The sequence below is a fragment of the Procambarus clarkii genome, chromosome 8 (genome assembly GCF_040958095.1).
Source record: "Procambarus clarkii isolate CNS0578487 chromosome 8, FALCON_Pclarkii_2.0, whole genome shotgun sequence".
In the NCBI taxonomy this organism is placed as follows: domain Eukaryota; kingdom Metazoa; phylum Arthropoda; class Malacostraca; order Decapoda; family Cambaridae; genus Procambarus; species Procambarus clarkii.
This window is the reverse complement of record NC_091157.1, coordinates 40,699,691-40,719,760: the sequence shown is the minus strand read 5'-3', so window position 1 is coordinate 40,719,760 and position 20,070 is coordinate 40,699,691. Positions and strand designations below refer to the sequence as shown.

Below are 20,070 nucleotides of genomic sequence, written 5' to 3'. Positions count from 1 at the left end.
ATAAGAATAAACTGGAAAAGATTCAAAGGTTTGCTACCATACTTGTACCCGAGGTAAAAGGTATGAGCTACGAGGAGCGACTACGGGAATCAAACCTCACTTCGTTGGAAGACAGAAGAGTTAGGGGGCACATGATCACCACATTCAAGATTCTCAAGGGAATTGATAGGGTAGATAAAGACAGGCTATTTAACATAAGGGGAACGCGCACTAGGGGGCACAGGTGGAAACTGAGTGCCCAAATGAGCCACAGAGTTATTAGAAAGAACTTTTTTAGTGTCAGAGTGGTTGACAAATGGAATTGTGAAGTGATGTGGTTTGAAATTGAAATTGAAATAAGTTTATTGAGGTAAAATACACACAAAGGGATGAGGTAGCTCAAGCTATTCTCACCCCATTATGTACAACGTGTTAATATATACATAGACACACATCACAAATAAACATATTACCAAACATTCTGAGAGGTAAACATATACATTTCCTCCTTCACAAGTAGTATGGTATCAGACGTACACACAAATACTTTTATGACCTAGGTATACTGTATAGACAATTTGCAAGACACCTGCAGATAATTCAACAAAATATTACAATCTTGGTGCAAAATTCTTATATCTCTCAAGAATATCATCAACCTTTCCGTTGTGACACATCAAGGCTATTTGTTCAGGAACAGTCCTTATCTCAGTGTTTCTATATACATTAATCAACGGACAATCAAGAACATAATGGGCAAGGGTGTGAGACCTTAACATACCACATAGTTTACACTTCGTGTCATTATCATGAACATCTATCCCATATTCCCAGTAATATTTGTACCCAAGCCTGAGCCGCATGTACACAGAGTCACTCCAAGCATTTCTCCTTTTACCATAAGTGAAATGGGTGTTTTGACTCACATACATGTAGTGTTGCATGGTTTGACTTCTCTCATACATTATCTCTCCTCTCCACTCCCGCCTGTGCCTGAATATTTCTGATTTTGATTCTTATTTGTCTCATTGTGAATTCACATTCAATGCCAACTTGTGGTTTTGATGTGGCACGTTTGGCCAAGTCATCCGCCACCTCGTTGAGCACTATTCCAACATGAGATGGAATCCACATGAATTTCACACTATAACCTTTCAGCTGTATCTCAGTTATTTTTCTCTTACAGTCCTCAACTATAGACATGAAGACTGGGTTTCGACTGTTTAAGGACTCTATCACACACACACTGTAAATTTAATTCCATTCTCATTATTTCAATCATTGCATTTCTTTGACATCCAAGAATAATCCTCATAGCCTCGTTCTGTATCAGCTCTATTTTTTGAATTCTGCCTTGGCCTGTGTAAGACAATACGGGTGCTGCGTAGTCTATCAGGGACCGAACAGTGCTTATGTATAACATCCGCAAGATAGGTACCCCAACACCTTTACCAGAAAAAGCCAGTGCTTTCAGAGGATGCAGACGGGCTTTACGTAAGGTGCTGATATGATTTATTTCAGCATTTTTACTCTCACATGTGTATCCAACATACATGCCCAGATACTTGTACTTCTGAACACGGCTCAGTTCCACACCATTTAGAGTAAGTGTTATATTTCTTCGTTTCCTATACTCGTATTTGGTTTTATCTGCATTTATAACTAAGCCTAACTTGTGACAGGTTGTACCAAGTATGTTAAGAGCAGTTTGAATTTTGTTCCCAGAAGTGCCTTGTATAAGAATGTCATCAGCATATATGATCGTCATGACCCCTGGAGGATACATCTCTGATGCTAATCTGTTCATTAATACATTGAATAAGGTGGGACTTAATACTCCCCCTTGTGGGGTACCTAACTGAAACCTCCGTTCCTCAGACATGTATCCCTGGTAATACATCTGACCTTTTCTGCCTTGTAGATAATCCCTTATCCAGTGTAGCAATCTCCCTGTTATTCCCAGATTGGCTAATTCGTATAAGATTACTTCCCCATTGGCTTTATCAAATGCTCCTTGTAGATCAACAAAAACTCTACAATTGTCATCCACATTAGACAAACACTTTAAGAGACAATCCGCAGTACTTTTGCCTTTGATAAAACCAAGTGATGATGATAATGGTAACTGCGGCGGAGGATACTCACACATACCAGCCAATTCTCCATTAATGATAATACTTATAGCAACTATTTAGTCAAACAAACCAACCAAAAGTGGACTATTGCACCAACATGGAAATGTTTGGATGCCATTGATCTCGCACAAATTGCTCATAAATGCCACACGCTGGTATTTAAAGAACCTAAATAATCCTCTTCAGAGAACGAATGACTTCTCTTAGGCCTTGGTTTATGCTCTCTTAGGCTTCATTGACAGTACTTATAACTTCTTTAAGTCGGGAGACAGGCAGTCTATGTATATACATGTTAGGCTTATATAGTGGTCTCGAAAACCCCACCTCACAAGGTCAAACTAACCCTCATTCACCAGGATGCCAGTGGGTCACCAACTCCTGGATACCTATTTACTGCTAGGTGAACAGGTGCATTAGGTGATAGGAAACGCTACGAACAATTACAGCCCTGCCCGACCGCGATTCGAACCCTGGAATCCCATATTGTGAGTCGAGAAGGAACACATCATTCATGTTACGTATCTATGTGTATTCACCTATTTGTGTCAGGAGGATCGAGCATTAATCTTGGAGTCTGCCTTTTAAGCCGTCGGTTGTTTATAGCAATAACTCCTGGCCTATTTCCTAACCTAACCAAGCCTAACCTATACCCTTCCCTTGTCGGAAAATCCGACACCATTTAATACAGACAGATAAGAGCTGTGTTGTATAAACAAGTTACCCATAGAAAACGTAACTTGTAGTGGAATTACCGTCTAAAGAAAACGGGATATCATCACCACATACTATTATAATTCACCAGCTATTCTGCTGGGAATTATTCTTAAATACATTAGTCTTTGGACTTTACCATCATAAAACATCTCATATAAATTAACTTAATTATCAATATTAAAGTAGAGTAAATGTGACCCTTCTATCACTTTCTGAAATTTGGACAATGTAGGCCAGGCGTCAGTGGGGAAGGAGGGCAGCCATTGTTGTGTCACATCCGAGACGCGTGGAGCAAATTCGGCTCCTATCATATCTGGACAATGTCGGCCAGGCGTCAATAGTATGGAGTGTTAGACGCAGCCATTGTTGAGACTAGACCAGAGGCTCACACGGGAGCAAATTCGGCTCCTGTTAATTTACTTGGACGTAGTGTTATGGAAACCAGAAGTGTACCATTATCAACACGCTGTCTACAAATCAAGTTAAGTGTTCTTTCCGAAACCCATTATCTATCATTAGTGGCCATTAATGTCATTGGGTAGGGTGACCCAGTTAGATCACGAAATCGCCTCATACTAAAGGTAATTAAACCAGGTCTTTATTGTTCCATGTATAGTGTTTTCTCTGATATAGCTTGTCATATATAGGATTCTGGCTTCACAGCTAGCGCACTTTTGACAGGTCAAGACGAGGAAGCAAGATTTTGTGCACCAGTTACTGGGTGATGGAAGCTACCTCAAAGAGGATAATTTGGTGTCTACACCCTAGTTATACCTGGTGGACTAACCTGCTGTACTATAAGATAAGGAACCTTTTCAATGTATGTAGTTAATACTGTAGTTTGATTGGCTGCATATATATAAATATAAACCCCCCTAATGTGTAGAGGATCGATTTGTGAGATTGAGATTATTGCAGAAATACAGTCCACTTATCATTATACAAATTGCTATCGAAGTATATAAATTAACGTAAATATAAATTCATATAAATTAAATAAATATAAATCTCACAGGTCGGTTCCCACATCCCTAACCTATAACCTACCCCAATCTATAGCCAAACCTAATCTAACCTAACCTAATCTAAACCTAACCTAACCTACACCTAAACCTAACCTAACCTAAATAACCTAATCTAACCAAACCTAACATAACCTAACCTAAACTAACCTAACCAAACCTAACTATACTAACCTAACTAATCTAACCTAACTGTTCTAACCTAACTAACCTAACCTAACTTAACTTAACCTAACTTAACCTAACCTAACCTAACTAGCTCACCTAACTGTACTCACCTATTTCTACTTGCAGGACCGAGCAACAGTTTTTGAACGTTGGCATTATAGCCGCCGGTTGTTTAAAGCAATGATTCCTGGTCTATTTCTCTGTCATATCAACTTTTAAAATTATGAATGGAGTTTGCATCTACAACTGTGGGTTTTTGTAAGTTTGTTCTCACCTAGTTGTATTCACCTAATTGTGTTTGCTAGGTTTGACCTTCAGATCTTTGGTCCCACCTCTCAACCATCTCAATTGCTCAAGTAGTTTTTCCAGAAGTTATAGAACTCATAACTCTCAGCTCTGTTGGAAACAAGGCTGGGGCTGCATATTCAATGATTTGTCTCCCATAGGTTACTTAAAAAGGTTACTTCTTCTTTATACAAGTTAGAAATGTCCTTACTTTGAACTAGTAACAAGACTAGAGTCTACTCGGTCTAGTCGGATAGGCCGTGTTCTTAATCCGGATGATCAGGCTGCGTTCGAGCTTGTCGAAACGGTTGCAATTACAGGGCACAGATCCCTCTCCTGTAGCAGCATCACTTTCGATAGATTCTCTGGATGATTGACCTTCTGGCAGGTCTCACGTTAACAAATTTAAAACAGTTTTTGACAAACAAGAAACGCCACATTCCTTTGATGTTTAAATTTTTTATCTCTGTCCGTGTGTGTGTCTTGATTCCGTACATGTCTTGATTCCGTTTGAGTCTTGATTCCGTTTGAGTCTTGATTCCGTTTGAGTCTTGATTCCGTTTGAGTCTTGATTCCGTTTGAGTCTTGATTCCGTTTGAGTCTTGATTCCGTTTGAGTCTTGATTCCGTTTGAGTCTTGATTCCGTTTGAGTCTTGATTCCGTTTGAGTCTTGATTCCGTTTGAGTCTTGATTCCGTTTGAGTCTTGATTCCGTTTGAGTCTTGATTCCGTTTGAGTCTTGATTCCGTTTGAGTCTTGATTCCGTGTGTGTCTTGATTCCGTGTGTGTCTTGATTCCGTGTGTGTCTTGATTCCGTGTGTGTCTTGATTCCGTGTGTGTCTTGATTCCGTGTGTGTCTTGATTCCACTACTCACCATCATCACTATCACACTACTTACCGTCATCACTGCCACACCACACACCGACATGTTATTCGATTCCCTGCAATGATTGTGATTCTGTGTACCTTGGACAAACAGGAAAGTCTTTACAATTGCGGTTGTCACAACCTGCTTATAGTATTAGAACTGCCCAAACGTCTAATGCATTGTATCTACATACGAGTTTATGCGATCACAATATTAACTGGAATGGGGCAAAAAGTATTACCAATTGTGTGAATTTCGTGGAACGGAATTTAATTGAGTCTGCTCTAATCAGTCAGTGTCCAAATCTTCTTAATGTTAGTACTGGAATGTACAAACTTGATCCATTTTTAAGTTATAATATTGCACAACAGTTTAAGAAAAAACTCTGATAGAGAGGCTTACAATGTCTCATTATAATTTTATATTCATATATTGTGTGTTCATGAGGCTTTTCTTTAATCTTTCATCCTTATTCTCTGACCGCTTAATCCTCTTGGACCATTCTAAGCTAAGCTATACCTGTTTCTGGTTAATTCTTTCCCTAGGGATGGGTTGGTCAGGTGTCGGCCTGTATATCCTCCCCCTTCTCCCTTCTCCTCTAGTCAGTCTGGTGTTGACAAAGGCTTTAACAAGCCGAAACGTTCACCTCATTTCATATTTCTCTGTGGATTTTCCGCATAAAATGATCAGTGTTTTGTGATCGTTAATTGCATATTATATTATATATATTATATTATATATATATATATATATATATATATATATATATATATATATATATATATATATATAATATATATATATATGTCGTACCTAATAGCCAGAACGCACTTCTCAGCCTACTATTCAAGGCCCGATTTGCCTAATAAGCCAAGTTTTCATGAATTAATGTTTTTTCGTCTACCTAACCTACCTAACCTAACCTAACCTAGCTTTTTTTGGCTACCTAACCTAACCTTACCTATAAATATAGGTTAGGTTAGGTTAGGTAGGGTTGGTTAGGTTCGGTCATATATCTACGTTAATTTTAACTGCAATAAAAAAAATTGACCTCATACATAGAGAAAAGGGTTGCTTTATCATTTCATAAGAAAAAAATTATAGTAAATATATTAATTCAGGAAAACTTGGCTTATTAGGCAAATCGGGCCTTGAATAGTAGGCTGAGAAGTGAGTTCTGGCTACTAGGTACGACATATATATATATATATATATATATATATATATATATATATATATATATATATATATATATATATATATAATTAGCTTGGGGTCCAAGCTAATTGAAACAACTAGAGACCCTAGAGCCGCCAGTTTTCTCTCTCTTTCAGCGCCTTAGTGTGGCGATCCAGAGAGGAAATGCTCACTGCATCCATGATTCCTGCCCGCCATCTGAGGAGCTGTACAACTTGTGACAGGTAGTTTTGTGCCTTGCATGTAACCAGTGTTGTAACCCTTTTTGTGTAATGAAATTTTAAAATAAAGTTAGATATATATATACACACAAACTAAAAGAATAGGGGTGGTAGGGGAAGAAAATATCAAAGTGTTCAGTGAGGATCCACAAGGTCTTCTCTGAGTACTCATTATTTTCTTCTTCGAGGCTATGAGTCCCTACACTTGCAGCAGAGGTGGTACCCCTTTTTGGTAAAAAAAAGTATATATATATAACTGAGTTTTCAGTTGCATATATGCCTGAAGACCGTTCAGGCTTGTTCGCATTTGTGTTCCTCACGTGTGCCCCAAAGAATGAAGTGATTTGATAAAATACCATGCCCAAGATTACCATCAGAGTGCCGGCGGGGGTATGGGGAATTAACCTCGGCTACCATCCTCATTTGTCTACCAGCCTCAAAGAAGGGAACACAAAGCATTCAGAAAAAACTTGTCATTTAACTCTGAATAAGTATGAGTATTCGCTTCTCCTACCCCCCCCCCCTTTTTATGGTGTACACTTTATTATGCAAGGTTATACAGTTACATATCTGATTTTATGAAAAAAAAAATTAACATTAAGAGGACACAAGAAAAAGTTCGCTTCCTAGAGGCTGTAGATTTCCTCGAACTCCTCCGACGCCTGGCAGGAACCGAGGATGCAGCGGGCATTCCCCCTCTGGATTGCAACACTGAGGCGCTGAAAGAGAAAACTTGCTACTCTAGGGTCTCTTGTAGTGTCAATGAGCTTGGAACCAGGATCCTTAAGAAACCTTCTTGCACTCTCTCCCCATGGACCTAGGGTCTCAGACCCTATTGGAACAAAGTTGTACCGATGATCTAATTGCCTGTACTTGGCTGACTTGTGTCTTTCTCTGCGTGTCGCCGCGGCTCCTGCTTGGCCGGCAGAGAGGTTGATGTATGTGGTTGCCAGGGTGGATACGCAAGTATAGTCCCATGCCAACTGTCTGCCACCCTTCCACGGGCGCAGTGTGATTCCGTCTGGTCGGCCGGCAAAGCTAACAGAGTCACGGTTCAGTAGGTTGCAGGGCTCTCTCTCTGCTGGACACTGAGCAGAGGCAAGGCTTCTTTTAATGATGTCATTGACTTCGTCGTGTCTAGTGTGCCAACCACCAGATTTTCCACAGTGCAGGCCATGCAATCCATATTCTTCAGCATCTGCCTCGCCGCAAATACACCTATGAAAGTGTGGATAGGGGCAGAAAGGCGGAGAGCGACTGCAATACGGAGCTCCTGCGGATCAACATGTGTGCCTGTAGCAGACATAGGGACTGCCAAATGGAAGTCCCCTGCATGGGAAGCCTGCACAGCTGTGAGGTGTGCCCGATCACTGGGGGTTATTGCTGCCTCCAGCAGTAACAAACTAGGTTTGTTGTAGGAATTATTCAGTATGGTTTCTCATAGACTACGGGGGTTTGGAAAGTTTGGTGTCAAGGGGTAGTTGACCTGACTCTGGAAGCACGAGGCATCTGGGATTAGGGCTTAGGTCACAAAATGGCCGCCACCGTTGTCTTAAAACAACATATAATGAATAATTTTAAAGAATTCAGTAATTTAGAGAAATTCAAGTCTTCGTTCAAATTGTATTCAATAGTATTCTGTTTAAAGTATCAAGAGTATCCTCAATTGTCGTAATACTTTAGTAAGTCACCATCAGTGACGTCACTAGCCAGGACTAGCCTCGGTCGCGGAGCGATTTGCGCGACCCTAGGTCATAGGGGTCACCGAAGCCTTCCATATTTTGGTAATTCTCAAGGGTCAAATAGCCATTTTGTAATTGGAAATAGCTTTTTCCTAAGATGCCTGTGCAATTACCTTCAGTTTAAAAGAGGTCAACCATCTGGGGGGTTCAGTGCAACAGAGATTAGTTGTTCAACTTAAACCCGGTAAGTAAACTTAGTGAACCTGACGCAGGAATAACCCCCCCCCTCCCCTCCTATCCAACCTTGTGGTGAGGAGAGGGAGGAGAATTCAGTGTAGACCGGTCATCAACTGAGGGAAGTCCTCCACTCTCACCCTCTCCCTATATAGATCAGCATTACATCTAGCTAGTTGCGGTCAAAGGTAGAGTCTGCTGTAGTTTTGTACAGGAAATTAGTTCATCTCATGCCTAAGTCAGGGAGTGTTAAGTATATGGAGTGCTTTGATTTAGATTTTGTTTTAGATTTTGAATAAATTATTTAGTTAGTAATTTGCATTTTTATTATTTCCATTTCATGTTTTCCATTGTCTCATTGTCCTTGACATGTGGTCCCCACGAGTCTGAGTCTAGTTGGGCCGCCAGCCCAACAACAATTAAGAGTTCAGCTATCCCTTTGTTTGTTTTAATTTACCACACTTAACGCAGATTCTTCCCTCCTATTCCAAATAACTGGGGATCAAGCCTCAAGGCTTTTTGAGAGCATAATCGGTCCAGGCCCCGGTTATTGCTCCGTGTTAATGGTCTGGTGGTGGCGGCGTAAGGGAGATCCGTGAGTTTTCTAGAAATCTAGTGCCACATCGTGAGGCTGTAGAATCCTAGCCGGTCACACGGCTTAAGACCACGTGGCGTGGGCTTCGGCTTAGAGCAGTAGCTCTACGGTAGATACGGGTAGAGGTAAGGACGGAGCAGAGCTGATAACCCCCCCCCCCCCCAGTGTTACACAGCAAAGCTGTGGCTTCTTTGTCTTCTTTGTCTTTGATGTAATGCAGTTGAAACTAACTACCAAGTAAACTATTACACGACCCTCTGCCAGTGTCGTTGATCCTGTTGAAACGTTTGTGTTTACTGGTGAGTCAAGTAGGTGTAGGCCAGAGATTTTATAGCAAAGGTTAATGACAAAGATGTTAGTGTTTTTGTCCATGCATCCTCACACAACATCCTCACACAACATCCTCACACAACATCCTCACACAACATCCTCACACAACATCCTCACACCCCATCCTCACACCCCATCCCCACACACCATCCCCACACACCATCCCCACACACCATCCCCACACACCATCCCCACACACCATCCTCACACACCATCCTCAAACACCATCCTCACACACCATCCTTAAAAACAACTCGAGGTGCTCCTGGACTAAAATTGAAACAGTCGAAGGATTGCTTGACTCTTTCATGAGTACGCAGACGATGAGTCACAATAACGGGGCTGAAGATATGATGACCAAACACACACCAGAAGACGACCACGTTTAGGTCCGTTCTAGACCATTATCAAGTAGTGTGTGGCTCTGTGGATGGTCGTTGGTGTGGCTCTGTGGATGGTCGTCTCTCTCTCAAAATTACAATATTAAACAATTATCAACACACACACACACACACACATATTAATAACAATTTATTTACAAAAATAAATGTACAGCGAAGGTTTTTATATACAATTGACAATAAAGATTCTTGTACAAAATTACAATAAGATTAAAGTAAAAATTTAAATAAATGTAGAAAAAAGAAGCCCTCTTTTAATTTAAACTTAATGATGTTTTGAAAAACTTCCTTCTCACAGGACGAGGATACCATACATATCCTTCTCACAGGGCGGGGATACCATACATATCCTTCTCACAGGGCGGGGATACCATACATATCCTTCTCACAGGGCGAGCATACCATGGAACTCCCTTATACTGAGCAAATAGTCCTCCGTCCGTGCCTTGTCCCTCATAACCTGCTCCTTAGGCATCCTCAGTCCGCCACTCTCAAGCCTCCACTTGGCGCACTTTGCTTCATACCGATCAATCCTCTTGCGGTCTCGGTGGTAGGTGGAGTCCGTGGTGGTGTCTCTGATGTGGTCCTGTAGGCGGTGGAGCAGGTTGGGTAGGGACGGCCGCCAGTCTTGGTTGGACAGTGTCGCTTCCTGGAACAAGTTCACTAGTGCTGGATGTTTGGTACCTGTCACCTCCAGGATCTCCTGCATCAGACGCCCGTATTGGAACACGTCTGAGGCGAAGGTGCTGGGTTCACCAGCCAGGACTTCAGGGGCGTAGGTCGGTTTATCCTCGGGATCACCTTCCGCAATGATCGTTTTACCACTCTTACATGACAAGCCGAAATCGATTAGGCTAATTTTTGGGTGATCGTGTGATCCTTAAATCATAACATTATCCGGTTTTATATCATTGTGGATATAGCCTTTTGTGTGGATATGTAGTAATTTTAGTCCAATCTTGAACCCAATCTGCACTACGTCGTATCGTGGGTCGCATATAACGTTGTCCAGGTTGGTATCCCCTTTATATGTCGTGAGAAGAGCTGGGGAGTCGTGGGACACCCCCAGTAGGAGGGGCGCGCCGCCAGCCCCCTTCAGCGCCGACAGCACTTGGGCTTCGCGCTTGAAGCTGTTAGCGGGGTCAGCACAGTTGGCCACTTTAAGTGCGGCCTGCTCTCCGTGCCAGTTAACAAGGGTCACTGTACCGTAGCCGCCAGACCCCAGAGTTTTTATCTCGTTCCTCAGGAGCTGCGCCACGTCGTGAGCCCCAAGACGCTCCATGTTCCCTGCTCCAGTCCTAGATGTCCAGCTAGTCCAGCAGGTGTTAATATCCTAGATGCCAGACAATATAGTCAAGAGGATCACCAGGGCTGGCCAGAGAGGCAGGCAAAGGAAAATGCTCATGGTCGTCACACCATTTTGATCACCCGTCAACTTGTCTTACCAACACCGTACACATCATTGACAGGACTTTATCCTCAAGTTGTCAAGTGCAGTTTGACGGCAACTGTGAAGTAGTGTGGTAATGATGACGATGGTGAGTAACGTGGTAGTGATAGTGAGTAGTGTGGTAATGATGGTTAGTAGTGATAGTGAGTAGTGTGGTAGTGATAGTGAGAAGTGTGGTAATGATGGTGAGTAGTGCGGTAGTGATACTGAGTAGTGTGGCAATGATGGTGAGTAGTGTGCTAGTGATAGTGAATAGTGTGGTAGTGATAGTGAATAGTGTGGTAGTGATAGTGAGTAGTGAGTGAATAGTGTGGTAGTAATGGTGAGTAGTGAGGTAATAATGGTGAGCAGTGTGGTATTAATAGTGAGTAGTGTGGTAGTGATGGTGAGTAGCGAGGTAGTAATGGTGAGTAGTGAGGTAGTGATATTGAGTAGTGTGGTAGTAATGGTGAGTAGTGTGGTAGTGATGATGAGTAGTCAGGTAGTAATGGTGAGTAGTGTGGTAGTGATGGTGAGTAGTGTGGTAGTGATGGTGAGTAGTGTGGTAGTGATGGTGAGTAGTGTGGTAGTGATGGTGAGTAGTGTGGTAGTGATGGTGAGTAGTGTGGTAGTGATGGTGAGTAGTGTGGTAGTGATGGTGAGTAGTGTGGTAGTGATGGTGAGTAGTGTGGTAGTGATGGTGAGTAGTGTGGTAGTGATGGTGAGAAGTGTGGTAGTGATGGTGAGTAGTGTGGTAGTGATGGTGAGTAGTGTGGTAGTGATGATGATGATGGGTAGGGAGGTTGTGATGGTGAGTAGTGTGGTAGGGATGATGTTGGTGAGTGTGAGTAGTGGGGTAGTGATGATGATTGTAAGAAATGTGGTAGTGATAATGATATTGAGTAGTGAGGTAGTGATGATGATGGTGAGTAGTAAGGTAGTGATGATGTTAGTGAGTAGTTAGGTAGTGATGATGTTAGTGAGTAGTGTGGTAGTGATGATAATAGTGAGTAGTGTGGTAGTGATGAAGTTAGTGAGTAGTGTGGTAGTGATGAAGTTAGTGAGTAGTGTGGTAGTGATGAAGTTAGTGAGTAGTGTGGTAGTGATGATAATAGTGAGTAGTGTGGTAGTGATGATAATAGTGAGTAGTGTGGTAGTGATGATGTTGGTGAGTAGTGTGGTAGTGAGAGTGAGTAGTGTGGAAGTGATGGTGAGGACTGCAGTCGTGGTGAATAGTGTGGATGTAACGTTCATGGTGAATAGTGTGGTAGTGATGATTGTGAGTAGTGCTGTAGTGATGATGGTGAGTAGTGTGGTAGTGATGATGATAGTGAGTTGCGTGATATTGATGATGTTGGTGAGTAGTGTTGTAGGGATGATAGTGAGTAGTGTGGTAGTTGTGATGATAGTGAGTAGAGTGGCAGTGATGATGACGGTGAGTAGTGTGGTACTTGTGATGATGGTGAGTAAAGTGGTAGTGATGGTGAGAAGTGTTGTAGTGATGATGTTGCTGAGTAGTGTGGTAAAGATAATGTTGGTGAGTAGTGTTGTAGTGATGATGATGGTGAGTAGTGAGGTAGTTGTGATGATAGTGAGTAGAGTGGCAGTGATGATATTGGTGAGTAGTGTGGTAGTGATAATGTTGGTGAGTAGTGTGGTAGTGATGATGGTGAGTAGTGTGGTAGTGATGATGGTGAGTAGTGTGGTAGTGATGATGGTGAGTAGTGTGGTAGTGATGATGGTGAGTAGTGAGGTAATGATGATGATGGTGAGAAGTGTTGTAGTGATGATATTGGTGAGTAGTGACGAAGCGATGATGATCGTGAGTAATGTGGTATTGGCGATGAAGGTGAGTAGTGTGGTAGTGATGATGGTGAGCAGTGTGGTAGTGATGCTGTTGGTGTATAGTGTGGTAGTGATGATGATGGTGAGTATTGTGGTAGTGATGATAGTGAGTAGTGTGGTAGTGATGATGGTGAGCAGTGTGGTAGTGATAATGGTGAGTAGGTGTGGTAGTGATGATGATGGTGAGTTGTGTGGTACTGATGGTGAGGAGTGTGGTAGTGATGGAGAGTTGTGTGGTAGGGATGATGATGGTAAGTAATGTGGTAGTGATGGTGAGTAGTGATTATGATATTGAGTAGTGAGGTAGTGATGATGATGGTGAGTAGTGAGGTAGTGATGTTAGTGAGTAGTGTAGTAGTGATGATGGTGAGTAGTGTAGTAGTGATGATGGTGAGTAGTGTGGTAGTGATGATGAGTAGTGTGGTAGTGATGATGATGATGAGTAGTGTGGTAGTGATGATGATGATGAGTAGTGTGGTAGTGATGATGATGGTGAGTAGTGTGGTAGTGATGATTGTGAGAAATGTGGTAGTTATGATGATTAGATTGGTAGTGATGGCGAGTAGTGAGGTAGTGTTGGCGAGTAGTTTGGTAGTGATGATGATGTTGATTGGTGTGGTATTGATGAGGATGATGGTGAGTAGTGTGGTAGTGATGGTGTTGCTAAGTAGTGTGGTAGTGATGATGATGGTGAGTAGTGTGGTAGTGATGATTATGGTGAGTAGTGTGGTAGTGATGATGATGGTGAGTAGTGAGGTAGTGATGATGGTGAGTGATGAGGTAATGATGATGACGTAGTGAAGTAGTGATGATGGTGATAGTGAGGTAGTAATGATGTTAGTGAGTAGTGAGGAAGTGATGATGATGGTGAGTAGAGAAGTAGTGATGATGATGGTAAGTAGTGTGGTAGGGATGATGGTGAGTAGTGTGGTAGTGATGATGATGGTGAGTAGTGAGGAAGTGATGATGTTTATGAGTAGTGTGGTAGTTATGATGATGGTGGGTAGTGATGTATTGATGATGGCGAGTAGTGAGGTAATGATGATAATGGTGAGTAGAGAGGTAGTGATGATGATGGTGAGTAGTGAGGTGGTGATGGTGAGTAGTGAGGTAGTGATGATGGTAAGTAGTGTGGTAGTGATGATGATGGTGAGTAGTTAAGTAGTGATAATTATGGTGAATAGTGAGGTAATGATGATGATTGTGAGTAGTGAGGTAGGGATGATGATTGTGAGTAGTGAGGTAGGGATGATGATTGTGAGTAGTGAGGTAGTGATGATGATAGTGAGTAGTGAGGTAGTGATGATGATGGTGAGTAGTGAGCTAGTGATGATGATAGTGATGGTGAATAGTGTGGTAATGATAATGGTGAGTAGTGTGGTGGTGATGATGACGGTGAGAAGTGATGATAGTGAGTAGTGTGGTAGTGATGCTGATGGTGAGTAGTGAGGTAGTGATGATGATGGTGAGTAGTGAGGTAGTGATGATGGTGAGTAGTGTGGTAGTGATGATGATGGTGAGTAGTGTGGTAGTGATGATGATGGTGAGTAGTGAGGTGATGATGATTAGTGTAGTGGTGATGGTGAGTAGTGAGGTGATGATGATTAGTGAAGTAGTGGTGATGATTGTGAGTAGTGAGGTAGTGATGATGATGGTGTGTAGAGAAGTAGTGATGATGGTGAGTAGTGAGGTAGTGATGATGGTGAGCAGTGTGGTAGTGATGATGGTGAGTAGTGAGGTAGTGATGTTGGTGAGTAGTGAGGTAGTGATGATGATTATGAGTAGTGTGGTAGTGATGATGATGGTGGGTAGTAAGGTAGTGATGATTGTGAGTAGTGAGGTAATGATGATGATGTTGAGTAGAGAGGTAGTGATGATAGTGAGTAGTGAGGTAGTGATGATGGTAAGTAGTGTGGTAGTGATGATGGTAAGTAGTGTGGTAGTGATGATGGTAAGTAGTGTGGTAGTGATGATGGTAAGTAGTGTGGTAGTGATGAGGATAGTGAGGTAATGATGATGATTGTGAGGTAGTGATGATGGTGAGAAGTGAGGTAGTGATAATGTTAGTGAATAAAGAGGTAGTGATGATGATGGTGAGTAGCGAGGTGGTAGTGATGATATTGAGTACTGTGGTAGTGGTGATGATAGTGAATAGTGTGGTAGTGATGATGATAGTGAATAGTGTGGTAGTGATGATGATAGTGAATAGTGTGGTAGTGATGATGATAGTGAATAGTGTGGTAGTGACGATGATAGTGAGTAGTGAGGTAGTGATGATGGTGAGTAGTGTGGTAGTGATGATAATTGTTCATAATGTGGTAGTAATGATAGTGAGTAGTGAGGTGTTAGTGAGTAGTGAGGATGATGGTAAGTAGTGAGGATGATGGTGAGTAGTGTGGAAGTGATGATGATGGTTAGTAGTGTGGTAGTGATGATGAAGATGAGTAGTGTGGTAGTGATGATGCTGGTGAGTTTTGTGGTAGTGATGATGATGAGTAGTGTGGTATTGATGATTGTGAATAGTGTTGTAGTGATGATGATGCTGAGTAGTGTGGTAGTGATGATGGTGACTACTGTAGTAGTGATGATGATGGTGACTACTGTTAGAGTGATGATTGCGAGTAGTGTGGTAGTGAGGATGTTGGTGAGTAGTGTGGTAGTGATGATAATGGTGTGTAGTGTGGTAGTGATGATGGTGAGTAGTGAGGTAATGATAATTATGGTGAGTAGTGAGGTAATGATGATTGTGAGTAGTGAGGTAGGGATGATGATTAAGAGTAGTGAGGTAGTGATGATTGTGAGTAGTGATGATGTTGGTGAGTAGTGTGGTAGTGATGAGCAGTGTGGTAGTGAGAGTGAGTAGTGTGGAAGTGATGATGAGGACTGCGGTCGTGATGGTGAATAGTGTGGAAGTAACGTTGATGGTAAATAGTGTGGTAGTGATGATTGTGAGTAGTGTAGTGATGATGATGGAGAGTAGTGTGGTAATGATGATGTTAGTGAGTTGCGTGATAGTGATGATGTTGGTGAGTAGTGTGGTAGTGATAGTGAGTAGTAAGGTGGGAATGATGTTATTTAGTAGTGTGGTACTGATGATGTTGGTAAGTAGTGTTGCAGTGATGATAGTGAGTAGTGTGGTAGTTGTGATGATGGTGAGTAGTGTGGTTGTGATGCTGTTGGTTTATAGTGTGGTAGTGATGATTAGGGAGTGATGTGGTGGAGGCTGACTCCATACACAGTTTCAGGTGTAGATATGATAGAGCCCAATAGGCTCTAACCTGTACACCTGTTGATTGACGGTTGTGAGGCGGGACCAAAGAGCCAGATCTCAACCCCCGCAAGCACAATAAGGTGAGTACACACAAACTCATTGTTAATTTTTTCTGGAACACAACCCGACAAACCGTTTAACAACCAGGTACCTACTCACTGCTTCGTGAAGAGAATCGTTCAGTTAAGGATTGGTGCCTAGTCAATCCGCTCTTCCCGGCTAGCCAGGATATGAACCCAGGCGAAATCGCTTGAGAAGCGCGAGATGAGTGCCTTGCCACTGATCCACAGGGACTGCCCAAATATGAATGCCATCAGCAGCACTAGCAGTTGGTGTTACCAGGCAGGATACCCATCCAATTACTAACCAAATTGAAAGTTGCTTAACTTGGCTAATGAGACGAGAAGCAGTGTCCTTTAAGTGGTAGTATGGCCGTTGTTATTGTATACAAGTGGTAACCAATAACTTGTCAGTGAGTGATGATAATGGTAACTGCGGCGGAGGATACTCACACATACCAGCCAATTCTCCATTAATGATAATACTTATAGCAACTATTTAGTCATGATTAGTCTTGATTCCGTATGTGTCCGTGTCAGTCAGAGTCTATGAGTGTCCGTGTCCGTGTCCCTGGGGTTTTGAATTCAGGATGCCATTTGTGTCCCCTCAAATTGCCTCCCTTATCACCACCTTGGGATCGTGTCAGTAACATGAATGATGTGTTCCTTCTTGACTCACAATATGGGATTCCAGGGTTCGAATCGCGGTCGGGCAGGGCTGTTCGTAGCGTTTCCTATCACCTAATGCATCTGTTCACCTAGCAGTAAATAGGTATCCAGGAGTTAGTGACCCACTGGCATCCTGGTGAATGAGGGTTAGTTTGACCTTGTGAGGTGGGGTTTTCGAGACCACTATATAAGCCTAACATGTATATATGTAGACTGCCTGTCTCCCGACTTAAAGAAGTTATAAGTACTGTCAATGAAGCCTAAGAGAGCATAATCCAAGGCCTAAGAGTAGTCATTCGTTCTTTGAAGAGGATTGTTTAGGTTCTTTAAATACCAGCGTGTGGCATTTATGAGCAATTTGTGCGAGATCAATGGCATCCAAACATTTCCATGTTGGTGCAATAGTCCACTTTTGGTTTGTTTGTTTGACTAAATAGTTGCTATAAGTATTATCATTAATGGAGAATTGGCTGGTATGTGTGAGTATCCTCCGCCGCAGTTACCATTATCATCACTCACTGACAAGTTATTGGTTACCACTTGTATACAATAACAACGGCCATACTACCACTTAAAGGACACTGCTTCTCGTCCCATTAGCCAAGTTAAGCAACTTTCAATTTGGTTAGTAATTGGATGGGTAACCTGCCTGGTAACACCAACTGCTAGTGCTGCTGATGGCATTCATATTTGGGCAGTCCCTGTGGATCAGTGGCAAGGCACTCATCTCGCGCTTCTCAAGCGATTTCGCCTGGGTTCATATCCTGGCTAGCCAGGAAGAGCGGATTGACTAGGCACCAATCCTTAACTGAACGATTCTCTTCACGAAGCAGTGAGTAGGTACTTGGTTGTTAAACGGTTTGTCGGGTTGTGTTCCAGAAAAAATTAACAATGAGTTTGTGTGTACTCACCTAATTGCACTCACCGTATTGTGCTTGCGGGGGTTGAGATCTGGCTCTTTGGTCCCGCCTCACAACCGTCAATCAACAGGTGTACAGGTTGGAGCCTATTGGGCTATCATATCTACACTTGAAATTGTGCATGGAGTCAGCCTCCACCACATCACTTGCTAATGCATTCCATTTGTCAACCACTCAGGCACTAAAAAAGTTCTTTCTAATAACTCTGTGGCTCATTTGGGCACTCAGTTTCCACCTGTGTCCCCTAGTGCGTGTGCCCCTTATGTTAAATAGCCTGTCTTTATCTACCCTATCAATTCCCTTGAGAATCTTGAATGTGGTGATCATGTGCCCCCTAACTCTTCTGTCTTCCAACGAAGTGAGGTTTGATTCCCGTAGTCGCTCCCCGTAGCTCATACCTTTTACCTCGGGTACTAGTGTGGTGGCAAACCTTTGAATCTTTTCCAGTTTAGTCTTATGCTTGACTAGATATGGACTCCATGCTGGAGCTGCATACTTCAGGATTGGTCTGACATATTTGGTATATAATGTTCTGAAAGATTCCTTTCAGTGAGTGTATGTGTGTGTGTGTGTGTGTGTGTGTGTGTGTGTGTGTGTGAATATTTTATAAGAAAGAGACAAATAAACATGTAAGTGAATGAATATGTACACCAATTAATAGTGAATGAGCTGGCATGTGTGAATATTAATGTATACTATGGGCCACACTCACTGAAATATGTTGTCTGTGTGTGTAGATACGTGTAATTGGAGTGACTTATCGACGTGAATTTTTCTGTGTGTATATTTCCAATATGAGTGATCCTTGTCATAATTGTGACAGTTTCTGCAATTTGACTGTCGAGACTGTATGTATGTTAGTATATATGTGTGTGTGTGTGTGTGTGTGTGTGTGTGTGTGTGTGTGTGTGTGTGTGTGTGTGTGTGGTGTGTGTGTGTGTGTGTGTGTGTTTGTGTGTGTGTGTGTGTGTGTGTGTGTGTGTGAGCGCGCGAGCGCAAGAATGTCGCACTTTGAAATATGTACCTATGATTATTAAAGTATACCATTCGAGAAAAAAAATGTATACCTATTTATTAGCCCATTCTCTCTCTCTGCCTGCCTGCCTACTAAAACTTGTCCACTAAATATGATGTTGAATATCTATCTCCAATATTCCTTTACCGTTAATTAACAAATTATTAAGCAAATAAAATACCTACAAATCTCTAAACCTTTTAAGCACGTATCTTCCTTCTAACATGAATCACTATAACTCATATACTTACATCAGTTCGAAACACTTTTCTTATTCCTTCCTGAACATCTTTCCATATATAACCTATCTCCACAAATTAATATCTTAATCACTAAACTGGCAACCCCATGCCATTCACTCCCCCCCCACCCCTCATTCCCCCCCTCTGCTGCTCCCTCGGCCCCCCCTACCAACACCTTACCCCCCAACCGAGGCCCAAACATAACTACCCTCACCAAAGACCACCATCCTCCCCCCCACCCACTGCCCACCAGAGAAAATGGCCGCCACAACGCTATACTTACCCAGCCAAACCGTTCGTTCGCATATGTACTATTTATTGTTAAAAAAAAACTTAGAATAAAACAAACCGGATTTTCATTCCCTAGTAAAACATACATATATACATATATATATATATAAAACGAGGCCTAAATTAGCACATATTAGGTATTCGATTGCTTGATTCACAAACTCATTTGGACACACACCACACTAAATATTAATTAATACATACCTTTAAACACACACACACACACACACGTCAGTTTGCCTAAATTCTCCAATATTTGTTCATGAAACCGCGTCACTGGACTGCAACCTCATCGAATAAGCTGTCATGTATTTCTAACTGTCAACACAAACTCACAACTTCACACGTCAATCATTGCAAATGTTGATAAATAGACACTGACTAACTTTACTACGAGATATAAATACAAGTGCCAAATTTTATTCAAAAGGCAACTCCAGCGTGGCCTAGTCGGATAGAACGTGTTCATAATCCGGATAGACCTGCGTTCGAGCCTGT

At 42.1% G+C, this 20,070-nt stretch overlaps 1 protein-coding gene across 1 annotated transcript; it reads right to left on the bottom strand.

The window, feature by feature from the left end:
- Window positions 1-10,711: 10,711 nt before the first annotated feature.
- LOC138360497 (uncharacterized) lies at window positions 10,712-11,113 on the bottom strand. The gene has a single exon (XM_069320272.1). The coding sequence runs from the start codon at window positions 11,111-11,113 to the stop codon at window positions 10,712-10,714; it is 402 nt and encodes a 133-aa protein (XP_069176373.1).
- Window positions 11,114-20,070: the final 8,957 nt, after the last annotated feature.